This window comes from Aristolochia californica, unplaced genomic scaffold, assembly GCF_029961685.1.
Source record: "Aristolochia californica isolate CCGP_79_NKW_82.1479 unplaced genomic scaffold, dmAriCali1.0.hap1 SCAF_11, whole genome shotgun sequence".
Classification (NCBI taxonomy): Eukaryota; Viridiplantae; Streptophyta; class Magnoliopsida; order Piperales; family Aristolochiaceae; genus Aristolochia; species Aristolochia californica.
In genome coordinates, this window is record NW_027181782.1 from 5,024,604 (window position 1) to 5,039,593 (window position 14,990).

Here is a 14,990-nt window from a genome sequence, read left to right on the forward strand (position 1 = left end):
TTCTTAAGTTTTTTGAGCAAACACACTTTTATAGTGTAACTGGATTGTTAAGCACTTAACTAAAACTATCCAAAAGACCGGCTTGGTAGGTAGTGAAAAACCAAGTACTTAACCCTAAGATTATAATAATACTCCCATTGTTATGAGCCGACGTCCATGACGACCTATTTTAGTGACTTGTACCCTTTTTTTGCGTTACACAGGTCTCTAGGTCACCCCCCCCCCCCCCCTTGGGGATTCGAACTTGTAATTATCGTATAACTTTGATATTAAATGTTAAGCATATAGTTAATACTATCCAAAATACCGATTTGTTAGATAACGGAAAACCAATACTTAACCTCAAGATTATAACAATAAGTAGAATTAAGGTATAATTTGTAAAAAATTTAATTGAATTAGTATTGGTTTAGGTATTCCCACATTTTTGTTGCTCTCGTTACCATTTCATCTCATAACAGTATTTTTCCTTGTAAATATAAAAGGTTAATTTAAAGATTTTTATTCAATTATGCTAAATTCCTACATAATATCACTAAATACAAAGAAATAAGTGAACAAAGTATTAAGGAGTTTTCTGATAAAATTGTTTTTTCTCACTAATAGATTACATTTATCGGTGAAATTTGAATTTTACTGCTAAAAAAACAAGATAAACATTTGCAAATATGAAATTAAACTATTTCATTGTTACTTTCTTTTTAATACAGATTTCATGTTCTTTTGACCCGGTGGTAGGGGAGGACCAGTTGGTGGGACTCTGAGTCCACTACGCGACAATGTAATTAAATAAACAAAATAGCCGAAATTTAGTTGCTTTGTGCAGGTTTCGCTGGCAGCACTTTCCAGGCTTCCCCTTCCCTTCTCTTGTCTGTCCCTTAGCCTTTTCCTCTGTATTTCTGTTCCAATTTATTCGAAGATTTGCTACGAATTCATGGCTTCTACTAGCGGCGGAACATCTCATCCTGTGCCAGGTGATCTCAATTTCTCTCCAGTAAATAGAGAAGTTCTCCTTATTTGTAGTATAATTCCCTTTTTGATTCGCAGAGGCCGTGCAAGTTCTTGTGTCATCTCTGGCAGACGATTCCCTTATGGTGAGGGAAGCATCGATGGCTTCACTCAAGGATGTGGCCTCCCTGTAATGCTTCTTTCTCATTATATTTCGATACTACGGTGCAATAATGATACGGCATTTCCTTTCCTTCTCTTTATTTATTTATTTATTTATTTTTAAATTTTCTGATTAACATGTCTGTTGTAGGGAACCTTATTTGGTTCTGGACTGTTGCTCGGCTGTCTCCCGTGGAGGGCGTCGGGTAAACCTTGCAACTTCTCATCGGTTACCGCTGTATCTGTTCTTCGGTGATTATGATTCATATTTACTGTAGCAGCGGTTCGGAAACGTGGCTGGGCTTTTTCAAGTAATGGCATTTGCTGTACAAGCGATGGACAGGAAAGACGTGGATCAGGCTCTCATGGCAAAGTTGACAAAAATTGCCTGTGCTGAGATCATCACATCTAAGGTTAGTAAGAAGAAAAAATAGGTGTCTTCTTTTATTGGTCTTATTTGCTGACTCAATTAGAACTTTTAATTCCATATTTTTTACGTGAAGTTAATATCTATTAATGGTTCTAGTTGAGTAAATATAGTAAACAGATAGAGGAATATGTGAGGAGAATGGACCGAGAGGTCCATCTAAGACCAAACAGACCATGCAAATTCAATGGAGCATCCATATTGTATTAGGAAAGTTTGACTTCCAAGCTGGAAGTTTCTGGTGGCTTGGCAATGTCGTTTGCTTGTTCTATTTCGCTAGATGGTTTTGCTAGTGCTTTGTGGATATCCATGAAACTAGTCTATATATATTTGAACGTTGATTGCAACTACACCTCCCTATCCATGGTGAGGATTTTTATTCTCTAGAAATTTTATTTTTTACAAGGTGACGATTTTTTTGACCGGAGAGATATACCTGCCAAAATAAGAAATAAATAAAAATAGTAGATTGATAGACAAACAGCTTCCTAGAGGCAGTTTCTGTCTTAAAGCTAGATTTTTTTATGGAACTTATTGCAAGATGTGGATAAGAAATACAATCTTTAGCAAGGTGGGCTGCTAAATTTTTCCCTGAACGAGCTGTGTGACAACATATCACCTCTCAACAAAGAACAATGTTGTGAAACCCTAAAGTAGTAGCTGAGAAGCCAGGGGTGAACCAGCTGATGGCAACTTCTGTATTCTTCTTTCGATAGCTACCCCTAACGAGCAAGATTTGATTCAGGGGATTTTCAGGTAGAATTACCCCTCTCCTCTTGATAGAATGGGATTCTTTGGTGGTGGTTGGTTGGTTTGCAGCAGGACATGTCCCATTTTTTTTGGAAAATTTTAGGATGAGATTATGGTCTCATTATTATAAAAACCCGACAAAGTTCTGGATATGTGCGGACATCTTCAGCTTGATTGGTGTCCCACTATGACATGCACTAATGGAATGACAGATTCTCTAGGATGGGTGGTTCTCTACAATATCTTGTTGAGAGTGTCCCAGTCCCTATTAATGTTTTGTGATGAGTTTGTTGCATTTTAATATTTGTTTGTAGAGTCATCATTAGTTTTTTTTTTAATTATCTGTATCTTTCTTTGGTGAATGATGTACATTGAGGGTAATATGGTATTTTATATCAAGTGTTGTTTAAGCATTTGGTATCTTGTGTTTCCCTCTCCTTAGATTGATGGTTATGTAATTTAGATATAATTTTACATGTTTAAAGTGCTGTAAGATTTAATCATCTCTTATTTCCCAAACAATATTGCAGGAATACCCTCCATTTCCTTATTATATAATTTCCTTTTTTATCACTGAAATAGTTAGGAACGAAATTACAGGAATATTCACCATCTTTTCATTAGATATCATAATGCTTTTTAAACTCATAGAACTATATCTAATTACGTAACCAATCATTCTAAGGAGACAGGAATACACGATACCAAATGCTTAAACTACCCTTGATACAAAATTATCATACTGGCCTTGGTGTTCATTATTCAACATTCTTTTTATTCATTTTTGATTGCTTACTTTATTTTTTACATTTTTTTTATTGCTAACTTTAGGTGTGCTACCTTTTATATTTTTTTTAATTTTTGTGATGCTGAGATGTACCTCATTCTAATCCTGCTTTTTTCTTAATTCTTTCTTATGATTCTCAAAAATTGGAGTTTGCAATAGGTGGTTTGTAAACTTTACATGAGGCTGAATCCAATGAAATTTGGTTGACTTATTATGGCCTGAATATCTAATATTTGTTGGGTTTCTAGGGCCTCATTAATCAAGTCTAATTATTGCAAAGACGTCAAAGAGAGAGTATTTGTAAAATGGCTCTGTTGAGTCCTATATCGGTTATGGAACCAGTTCCTATAATTATGAAACCCATATGAGATATGGAAGAATAGGCTATTCTTTTTTTAAAATTGCCATGACCAGGAGAAAAGGGTGAGAGAAGTCATCCATCATTTATGATAGAAGAAATAAGAGAGGAAAAAAAGGAATTAGGGAGAACAGATGTTGAGTTAATTACTGCCCTCAGCCATCCTCTATTTATTATCGGAAGTACAAAAAACTTAAGATGAGGGTAGGAGAGTCGCTTAATGAAAGTGTACTGAGACTTAAATATGATTTAGTTATAAAAAAATGTTTTTTTTAAAAAAAGTAAAAAGTAAAAGGAAAAGGACTTCTTAATCTTGAGCTTTTCTTATGAGGGGAAGCAAGCTACTCTGCTCCAATATATCGTTCTGGACAAGATATCAACAGATTGGGATTCCAAGCTCTTCAAGTTTTGTTAAAGAGTCATTTAAAAAAAAAAAAGTTTTGTTAAAGAGAGGGTCTTTGAGAAAATTTGAGAATGACTGGGTATTCCATTTTTTTAAAGATGACTGCGTATTCTAGTATAGTCGGAAAAGGAACAAAAGGGACTTAACTCTTCTGTCAAGGATATAAATTCCATGAACAAAATTTTTAACGTTTAAAAAGGGAATTCCAAGGAGTGGATGCTTAGGCTGGAATCATATCTTGATGAAACTGCCTCTCAAAGATATCATGGTGAAGCCAAAGTTGGTCATGGTTCCTCTCTTTCGTCACGATGTTTAAAACTCTTTCTTTCACTGGATATGCAGCCAAGTATGCTGCTTCTTGATCTTCAAGCTTCCTAGAAACTCAATATACAAAATTTGGTTTTCTGTATCATATTCATACATTTAATTTTAACAAAATTAGTCCTCATTCTCTTATTGGATCTGATTTGTTTTCCTTATATGTCTTTAAATTCTTTCTGGTATTAGGAACTTGGATCTGATTGGCAAAGAGCTGCATCTGGTTTACTTGTTTCAATAGGGTCGCACATGCCTGATTTGGTAAGGATTCTATTTCTTGAAATTTGTTTTGTAGAGAAGCACTTTGATGCTGTTTTCCTATTTGAAAGGTAAGCTTAAAATGACATGAAGTCAGGAAATTTTTTGTGCCAGATATAGTTCAGAAATTCACTATTATATGGGAGAAGAAGTGACATTTATTTTGTCATCTTATTTGCTTAGTGCTCTTTGCTTGCCAAACTATCCATGAACTCCTCAAAGAGATTGAGTTGTCCTATGTTCAGTCATCAATTTTTTCCCTAGTAATTCAATGATATTGTTTATTTGATTTATTCCTTCTCGCATTCTTCAGTACTTGTGGTAAGCGCCAAACATGACTTAATCTCTTTGTAGTATCCTTTACATATGTTAATAATTTTCTTTAGGTGATGAGTTATACACTTTGGTTATCATCAATATTGAAAAGAAAAAGGAAGGCATTTTTGCTATTTGCAGAAAACTAGCCACAAAAGTTGCTTCCCCTCAGCTTTCCCAAAATTCACTTTAATTCTCCAAAAAAGGCATGTGGGTAGTTCTGGGATGATTCTGGCAGGACTGCACTTTGGCTACTGTATGGGCCTTCTAGGAACAGCTCAGTTCTGAGTCATGTTTTTTTTTTTTTTTTTTTGCAATTTTTAGGAATGAAAATTTCATTCAAGGCAAGCCAGGAACAAAATACAAGATTAAGGAAGGAGCTCTCCCAGTACTTGGAATCACATTCCTAGGTCAGCCAATTCTGTGGCTGATAGGCTAGCTAAATTTGGAACCTCCCAATAATCTCTCATTATTTGGGATGGTTCCCCCTCCATGTAATCTTGCTCTTTTGAGCCTTTTAATATAACTCAGCACTATTTCAAAAAAAAAAAAAAGGAAGGAGCTCTCACTTTACAACAAGCAATTGGAGGGAGGGTTTTTGCTTAGCTAGAGAGTAAGGTTGGCAAATATTTTTAGCCCTTCAAGTAGTGTACAAAACTTCGGTAGAGTTTCAATGGCTCAAAAGGACATAGTAGACCCGAAGATGTAATTGTCCATCAAATGGTTTCATTAGATTGCTTTCTCTAGAAGTTGGAAGATTGAGAATTGTTTTCAGTGAATTATATGCTCAATAACCCCTAAAAGAGTGGTATTGAATTTTAAAAGTTCAATTTCTGTTCTTCCCACGAAGCATAGACAACTGCAGCCTGAGAAGTCCACCACAAATACCAAAACTTGGCAATAGCCTCCTAGTGAATTGCATAATGATATTTGGGAAGGTTAGGGGAAACAACATTGAAAGCCAAGTTTTTGTAGCAAGGAGGCAAAAGGGCAATACAAAAAAATGTGATCGTCTTACTCAACTTGCAAATTACTGAACTTTACAATTTACATTTTGGACGATCTGATTCCTACGAAAAGCTAGTCTATTGTTAATACTTTAACGTTAGAACCGCACCATACGAAGTACCTAGTATTACGGGAGCAGGGTTGGGCGAAACTACTGGTTCATTTTGTACATCTTATGTTTGTAACTAACGATGCAACACATTAGTTAGTTCTCACAATTCTCTGTCATTCAACACTGTTTCTCATCTTCTCTATCTTGCTACTGTTGAATCGTTTAGATGATGGATGAAATTTTTCTCCACCTATCTGGACCTAATCCGGCTGTTCCCTCCATGGTGCAAATACTGGCAGATTTCGCTACTGCTGAAGGTTAAGCATCTTCATTTTTTGAGATGATGAAATTGAATTTGTTACAAGAGGACAACTTTAACTGAAGTATCTGCTTGATTCCTCATCTTATTTGAAGCTTTGCAGTTTGCCTCACGACTGAAAAGTGTTCTTTCACGCATATTGCCCATTCTTGGAAGTGTGAGGGATTCCCAGCGACCTATTTTTGCAAATGGTACACATTTTATTGTTCTGTTAATGATTCTTGCTGTCTTGTCAGCTTTCCATGAAGTAGATCATGTCTGAAGTGGTTTTTTGTAATTATTCTTTTGGTCTGTTTTGTGTCGCTCAATGACTTGCTCCTTTGTGGCATTTGTTTAATCGCTATAGCTATTGTATTGCAGCTTTCAAGTGCTGGTGTCAAGCTGCTTGGCAATATATCAGGAATTCACCTGCTTATGTGATTTTTGACAGTGATGTTATGTGAGTATCTGTCTGCCTTGGTAGCATGATTAGACTGTTGCACTCAATTGGAAGTGATCTTGGCTTGTATCCTAAGAAAGTTTGCAACTGTCATAGATATTTTCTTAGAATAAGAGCTGGCTACTTTTTTACTTAAAAACTTAACAGATGTTTGTTTTCCACTTCTCTCTCTCTTTCTCGGTTCAAATGGTGTCACTTCTGTTAGAAGGTTTGAAAAGAATTATTTTTTGAAAGGGTGTATTTCATTAAGCCCGAAGGCAAACAGGGAAAAATGGTGGGGGGCCTTTACAAAAAGGGGTTGGAGGTCACCCCCTCAGTTAGCCAAAGAATCAGCCAAAGCGTTGGCTGTTTGAAAAACATGACGCCAAACATAAATGAAATCATTAGCCAAATTCTGAATTTCATGAAAACAGTGCCAAAAACGCCAAAGAGGGGACCTTTTTTCTAAAGCACCAGCTAATAACATTTCTGTCAATTTGAGAAGAGTATATTAAAAGGTCACAAAGGTTGATTAATCATTTAGGCATGTAATTGAGCTGTATCAGAGCAAGTTGAATGTGTGGGTTGAAGGCCACTAAGTGGTTCATTATTTAGCTGATGTTACAGCTCGTCATTTAAGAGAATTTGAAATGAGGGTCTGCGCGCCCGAGCTTGCAGGAGAGAACTCGAGAGAGAGGGTGGCCCCGCCGGCCATCAAACCCACGACCAGTGCCGCCCGGACCCACCTGCTGGCCATCTCAATTCTGACAGCCCCGCTGCCGTCATCTCCGGCCAACCTCGTGCAGAGGCCGTCTTCCGAGCTACACCTAGAACCAGGAAGGACTCCTCTTCCAAAAGAGGCCAGAGCTGGTGTCGACAGTCGAAAACCTCTGATCACCACTCCGGTGAGCTTCCAAAGACTCCGACGGAAGGAATCGACACGGGTTGGACCACTGTCTCCCGGCGAAAGAAACAAATGACCTTCTTTCGTTTTTGCTACAGGAAGAGTAGAGTAACGATCGAGAGGGTCAATCGGAGCTCCGGTCTGGTCATCCACATCTCCTCTACAAATGGCTCCAAGCTTTCCTTCATATGCGTGCCAATTGTGGTAGTTTCAAGCTTCATCAAACAATTCCTCCGTGCGACCAGTGCGACGAAGAGTTTCTCATGCGAGCTGTGGTCGGGAGACTCAGTTTTCTTCTTCTCGGTGACCACATTCCGTGGCCGCCGATTATGCCGGATCATCCCTAAGGCCACGAACAGGTTTCTGCTAGCAGGAACTGGCTGAAGCCCTTCGTCTCTGTCTCCAACGAGAGGAGCATCCCCCCAATGAAATCAGATAGACCTTCCCGCCCCTTCTTCCCGAGCCTTGCCGCCACCAAATCCCCACGCCCCCTCCGAACCCAAAATCCAGGACCGATACCACCCTCTGCCCTCCAAAACGACCTGAACCATCCCCCATTTCTGTTCCAGAGCTCCCTGCTCTTGCCGAGCCCCCATAAAACATTTGAATCCCCCCAAATCTTCTCTGCGATGGACGGCTAGTCTTGGCGCGATTCATTGTTATCCGCACAAGCCCTGACATCGTCAAATCCAACATCCTTCAATGGCTGATTGACGAAATCCACCTTCCATACATGCCTATAATCTCCTATCTCACCACCCAAACCTGGCTTGTTCACTTCGGTACCCAGCAGGAGTCATCAGCGGCTCTCGCTTTCCCACCTCACACCCCCTAGGGCATCACGGGGATCTCGAAGTGGCTTCCCTCGATGCCTTCCAGCCAGTTCAGTCAATGGGTAACCATTACTGGCCTACCAACGAAACTTTGGCAGACTGCGGTTTTCTCGAGAATCATCTCTGAGTTCTCACCGAGCATTGACACCGTCTTGATGAGGCCTGGAGCCTCATCAATCCCCTTCGCTCATGCGAAGGTCAGCATTTTAGATGTATTATAATTGATAATGCCCGGTTTTGGGTCCGAATCTACATCAATGCCATGGATGACTTCCGATTCGTGGCCTCTCCCACTATAGTTGAGCCTCGAGAAGCATCCCCCCTGCTTGACAGTGCATTGGGGGCAACATCTCGGGTCTCCACCTCTCTCCTAGAGTTTCGATCCCCCTTCAGACAGCTCTGGAGCAAGTCATGATGTCATGCTTACTTGCCCCCCCCTCCCCCCCGACACACCTTCTTACATGTCTGCCCTGCCACCCCGCTTTTCTCAGTCCCCACCAGAAATTATTTCCTCTGAACCTTCTATCTGCCCTAAGCTACCCACCCCGCCTTAACTCTAGAAATAACCTCACCCCCACCCCCTTCGAAGCCTCCGCGTGTCCCTTGCAGCCTTCCCTCCATTAAATTCAACCCCCCCCACAACCCATACACTCTAGAAGCCATCCCCCAGAGTATGGACTCTCCCTCCTTCACCTCCGAGAAATCCTCACCACCTAAACCACTTCAACGCCAGTGAGCGTGATCCTCAAGGCCGATCCCAGAACCGCTCTCCTCCCCCTCTTGCCACATACCAACATCGTAACAAAGGCCAACCGCGACAGCTGCTTCAGGGAGGGCCCAATGCTCAGACTCGCTTCCCCCATGATCCAGAAACAAGCTTTTTTGTGTTTCCTGAACCGGGTTAAAGATCCCAACACTTTGTGGAGGCACTTCAGTCCGAGCAACATAAATTTGACCTAGAAACCTGGGCGCATATAGTGGAACTAGCCACAGTGATGGGCACTGTTTTCACAGAGCCTCTCCTGGGAGACAAGCACCCATATGAGAAGTAAAAAAAAAAAAAAGGAATGATCAATGATTGTTCTCTCATGGAATGTTCGTGGAATTGGGTCGACGCGGTGTCACGCGTGCATTCGAAGTCTCCTTGCCTCGACTAAAACTAGCATTGTTGTGCTTCAAAAGACAAAGGTGGCTTCCTTACCCTTGGTTACATCCTTGATTTATGGCCCCTAAAGGAGCCCAATTGGACTTTTGTGGATGCTGTTAGCTCAACAGGTGGCATCCTCCTTGTATGGGACACTAGTACTATTGAGTAACTGGACTACTGCAAAGGCACCTATTCCCTTGGAGTCAAGCTGAGGGATAAAGGCTCGGGGAATATTTGGTGTTTTGTGGGAGTCTACGAGCCAACCAGGCACAGTGAGAAACACCTCTTCTGGGATTACCTCTTATTGGTTTGTCAAAAAATGGCCTGTTCCCTTGTTGTTTGCGGGAGATTTCAATGTAACTCGCTTCTGCAATGAGAAGTCTCCACCGTCTCAGAGGATCATTACCTCCATGAGACTCTTTGCGGATTTCATTGGATGTTGGGACCTGGACGAGATTGATCTATTCGGAAAGACCTTCACTTGGTCCAATGTCACTGTTTCTTAGCCAACGAGGATTGGCTTCGGCTTTATAGCAATGCTATCAGTAAAGTTCTCGGTCGTGTAGTTTCGGATCACTGGCCGATCATGGTGGATACTCACATCGGCAGATCCCAACACTTTGTGGAGGTACTTTAGTCCGAGCAACATAAATTTGACCTAGAAACCTGGGCGCATATAGTAGAACTAGCCAAAGTGATGCGCATTGTTTTCACAGAACCTCTCCTAGGAGACAACCACCCATACGAGAAGTCAAAAACAAAAAAACAAAAGATCAATGATTGTTCTCTCATGGAATGTTCGTGGAATTGGGTCGACGCAGTGTCACGCGTCCATTCGAAGTCTCCTTGCCTCGACTAAAACTAGCATTGTTGTGATACAAAGGCGGCTTCCTTCCCCTTGGTTACATCCTTGATTTATGGCCCCTAAAGGAGCCCAATTGGACTTTTGTGGATGCTGTTAGCTCAGCAGGTGGCATCCTCCTTGTATGGGACACTAGTACTATTGAGGTACTGGACTGCTGCAAAGGCACCTATTCCCTTGGAGTCAAGCTGAGGGATAAAAGCTCGGGGAATATTTGGTGTCTTGTGGGTGTCTACGGGCCAACCAAGCACAGTGAGAGATACCTCTTCTGAGATGACCTCTTATTGGTTTGTCAAAAAATGGCCTGTTCGCTTGTTGCTTGCGGGAGATTTCAATGTAACTCGCTTCTGCCATGAGAAGTCTCCACCATCTCTGAGGATCATTACCTCCATGAGACTCTTTGCGGATTTCATTGGATGCTAGGACCTGGACGAGATTGATCTATTCAGAAAGACCTTCACTTGGTCCAATGGAAGGCAACCCCCCTGTAATGTCAAAGCTTGACCATTTCTTAGCCAACGAGGATTGGCTTCAACTTTATAGCAATGCTATCACTGGCCGATCATGGGGGATACTCACTAGAGTTCTCGGTCGTGTAGTTTCGGATCACTGGCCGATCATGGTGGATACTCACTAAAGTTCTCGGTCGTGTAGTTTTGGATCACTGGTCAATCACGGTGGATACACCCCCCCCCCCCCCCCCCCCCCCCCCCCCACACACACACACACACACACACACACACACACACACACATTCAGATTCAACAATGCATGGGTTAAGGATCCTACATTCGACTCTTCTATATAGTCTTTCTGGCAAAAGGATTGTTGCTATTGGCCTGAGCGGCTGGTCCCTCTTGGTGAAACTCAAGATGCTGAAGCTACTGTTGCGCTCTTGGGCCTTTGACCGCAAGTCCTCCCTCTCGGTTGAGACAGTCTCCTCCCTTGCTCTGATATCTTCCTTAGACTCAAAGGAGGAGTCTAGAAGCCTCTCATCTGCTGAAGCGGCTCAACGATCTGCCCTCCAAGGGCAACTGCAAGCTTTTGCCCACAGTGATCTTGTCCACTGGAAGCAGTGTGCTCGTTTCAAGTGGCTCTCAGAGGGAGATGCCAATACCGAATTCTTCCATGCTGTCGTGACAACACGGAGAAGAGCCAACCACATTACTTCGCTCAATGTTAATGGCGAGACCACCTCAGAATGATATCTTGTCTCTGACTGATTGGTGAGCTTTTTTGCAGGTCTCTACTCTGAATGCCAGGCAATTCAACCTTTTTTTCAGAGGGTCAATGTTTTGGCTATTCCTTCGGCGGCCGCCAACCTTATTGAGATCCCCTTTTCTAGTCGAGAAATTGAGAAAACAGTTTTGAGCCTCCCACTGGACCGTGCTCCCGGCCCGGATGGTTTTAATGGAGAATTCTACTGACACTATTGGCCCTTCATTGGTGAAGACATTGCCCACATGGTCCACTCATTCTACCATCGTGGCGTCGCCTACAGGAGTATTGGAGCTTCCATCATTGCCCTTATTCCCAAGAAAGATGGGGCTGAACTTCCTTTAGATTTCTGCCCTATCATTCTCACCACCAACACCTATAAGGTGATAGCTCGTCTCCTCGCTAACCGCCTCTGAGCGGTTCTTCCGGTGGCCATTCATGAGGGGTAGAGTGCCTTCCTCAAAGGAAGGAATATTTTAGACTCGGTAATGGCTTGTCATGAGCTCATCCACCATTTCAAAGCATTGAAGCTCCCCATATTCGTTCTCATGCTAGACTTCGAGAAGGCCTTTAACAGAGTTAATTGGAAGCTGCAGGATATTCTCCTTGGGAAGATGGGATTTGATGAAAAGTGGCGGTCTGGATTCAAAGCTGCATCTCCTCTATCAAGTTACTTAGTTCTTCTTAATGGGACTTGTTAAAATACTAGTTCAAGGGTATTTTTGTCATTTCTTATATTTTCCATATTACTTTTTTCTCTTATAGTTTGGCTATTAGATAGAGATATTTTATCTCTAGTTAAATTTTCATTCAATTTAGACATGTATTTAGAAGATATGTAATTTTGAGCATTGAGGGCATTTTTTTCCTTTTGTAAATTTTCACTTAAACCTTGATTATAAAGAAACAGGAAGGGCCTTTCTGGATTGGACTCCAAGGTAGCAAAGCTGCCCCTCTTCCAGAAATATTTTTCCTCTTCAATTTTCTCCCCAAATCACTACCGACTGCATGGAAAGTTGCTAATTGAAGGGGATTCCAAAGTATTCATCAGTTCGTGCTCCAGCACTAGCTCCCCCCCAGCACCAATTGCCAACCATTTCTTATATTGCTGACATTGTGTCCACAATTTATTATACATGGAATCACATTCCTAGATCAACCAACTCCTTGGCTGATAGGTTAGCTAAATTTGGAACCTCCCAGCAATCTCTTATTGTTTGGTATGGTTTCCCCTCCCTGTAATTTTGCTCTTCTGAACCTTATAATATAACATTTCGAAAAAAAAAAGGTGTGGGCTGCCAAGTTACAATTGGTGTGGAGCATAACTATTTGAATTCTTGAAAAATGGGTAAGAATTTATTCTATAAAAGGGCAAAAATCATTATAAGGGAGATGTGGAGCATTACTCCCTCTTTGGGGTACACTCTCGACAAAGAGAGTTTGAAGGGAGGCACCCTGCTTAGCTAAAGAGTAAGCTAACAAATTGGTTGAACGAGGTGCATGAGTCCATATGCAAAAGAGGGGGGAAACAATGTCCATAATCTGATGATAAGTTGGCCAATGTTTGCAAGGCGCTCCACAACAGAGGAACACCATCTGATCATGATCTAAGAATCGCCTTCAATAAGGAGGGGCCCGCTGGGGTGGTCATTGAAAAGAATGAGACCCTAGAGAAGCACAAAGAGTTTGGCTTAAGTGGAGTCTACAATGCCCCATGGTCCTGCATAGGAGATGAGAGTAGCACCCTGTGAATCCCTAAAGACACCTACACAACCTGCGATTCCTTGGCAGCCATGGGTGTTGCCATCGAAGTTGAGTTTTATGTAATCAGGTGGAGGGGTTTTCCAAGCAATATTGGGAGGAGGGCGGGCAGGGGCAGATAGGTTGGCCAGGAGATGTTGCGAAGGGAAGTACCCATGAAATAAGCGAATTCTTTCTTGGTGTGGAGTGAGGTGGAGATTTGACCAATGAAGCTGCAATAGAGCTCATTGGTATTTTTGGATTTGTAGGTGAAACGTCTCTGGTTACGCTCCTTCCACATGGCCCAAGGAATATAGGCAAGGCAGGCCGGGAGAAGTGACTTTCCTAGCTTGGGCAACGCTCAAATCTTGTTGTGGTTAAATTCCTTGCCTCAACTAATTAATCTTTTTAATTACTCCTTTGGGAGCTATACAACCTTCTTCTCTTAATGTAAATCATTCTTGTTGTTTTCCAAAAAAAAAAAAAGAAAAAGAAAAAAAAGAAATCAATTTCATGCTGAATTGAGTAAGACCATTCTGAATAAATGATCATCCGAAAGTATGGTCCATCATGTACATTTGGGTGGTGCATTTCTTGATCTGCAATGTCATGATATTTTGAGAAGTGCCATTTAGTTTTACTTTGTTTGCATGCCTAGTTCTGGATGTGTAGTGTCAGAAATTATAAAAAAATTATCATGATATCTTTTTTGGTTCATGATATATTAGTTTAATAGGTTAGATTTAATTAAGAAGAGAGAGAGGGGACGAAAAAATTACAAAAAAATTATGAAGGAAAGGAAAAATATTATCAGATCTCATGGGAAACAATAGGTCCAACCATGAGGCATTGGCAGACTACACTGTCTGATAGTAACATTGTTTCATACTTGTCCGACTGGAGTATGCGGTGTGTTCAGAGGTCACAATGGAGACCCTATTCTTTCTTATGCTGGTCCGGTGGGCATTGCCGATTCTAATACTACTGAAGTTAGTGCTCTGCTGTTCGGCCTCCAAATCTTCGTCTCCATGGCAAGTTAATCATTGTCGGTGACTCGAAGACTATTATTAGTTGGTGTTCCAAAGACAGCTCCCCCCCTTGGCGCCACTGACCCGTCACTGATGGTATTGCTGACATTGTATCTTCTACTCATTGTAATTGGAATCTCATTCCTAGATCAGGTAACTCTTTGGCTGATAAATTGGCAAAATTCGGAACTTCCCAGCAATCTCTCATTGCTTGGGAAGGCTTCCCTCCTTTGTAAATTGCTCTTTTGAGCTTTTGTCTTAATAAAAATCAGCATTATAAAAAAAAACATTGTTTCATACTCTATTGCTCATTTTCTCCATTTGAAGTTGATCTAGCTCATCCTTATTTTGTCACCCTTGGTTGAGTATACTGTCTTGCTTTCTGATGTAGGTCGTTTCTGAACTCTGCTTTTGATCTACTGTTGAAGGTGTGGTCTAGTTCTCGAGACCTCAGGGTGAGAAAAAAACCTTACATGTTAATTTTTCTCTGTTTCTCTCTTTTTGATATAATATCTATACGATTTTTTCTGTAACTAACTTTTATTTAACATTGATAAAAAGTATTGGATCACTCTGCCTATAGGATTTCTTTCCGTAACTAGCTTTTATTTAACATCGAATTTTTTTTTTGGGATCAGGCTGCCTACATTTGTACGACCACCCACAACTTACACAAGCCCGCAGAACCTTAAACACACACTCAGACAGTATGTACAAATTCATGTACTGAACAAA

General features: G+C 41.2%; 1 protein-coding gene across 3 annotated transcripts in view; it reads left to right on the forward strand.

The window, feature by feature from the left end:
• Positions 1-858: 858 nt before the first annotated feature.
• Positions 859-14,990, forward strand: part of LOC137944269 (protein SHOOT GRAVITROPISM 6) — a 107,473-nt gene continuing 93,341 nt past the window's right edge. For 2 of the 3 annotated variants that reach the window (XM_068789899.1, XM_068789900.1), the window contains exons 1-9: positions 859-974; positions 1,048-1,138; positions 1,262-1,316; positions 1,392-1,523; positions 4,343-4,414; positions 6,013-6,103; positions 6,201-6,296; positions 6,466-6,544; positions 14,647-14,710. In XM_068789899.1, coding sequence (XP_068646000.1) covers positions 935-974; positions 1,048-1,138; positions 1,262-1,316; positions 1,392-1,523; positions 4,343-4,414; positions 6,013-6,103; positions 6,201-6,296; positions 6,466-6,544; positions 14,647-14,710 — 720 coding nt within the window. In that variant the 5' untranslated portion in view covers positions 859-934. Of the gene's footprint in view, positions 975-1,047; positions 1,139-1,261; positions 1,317-1,391; positions 1,524-4,340; positions 4,415-6,012; positions 6,104-6,200; positions 6,297-6,465; positions 6,545-14,646; positions 14,711-14,990 lie in introns of those variants that run through there. The other variant, XM_068789901.1, reaches the window with a different exon arrangement.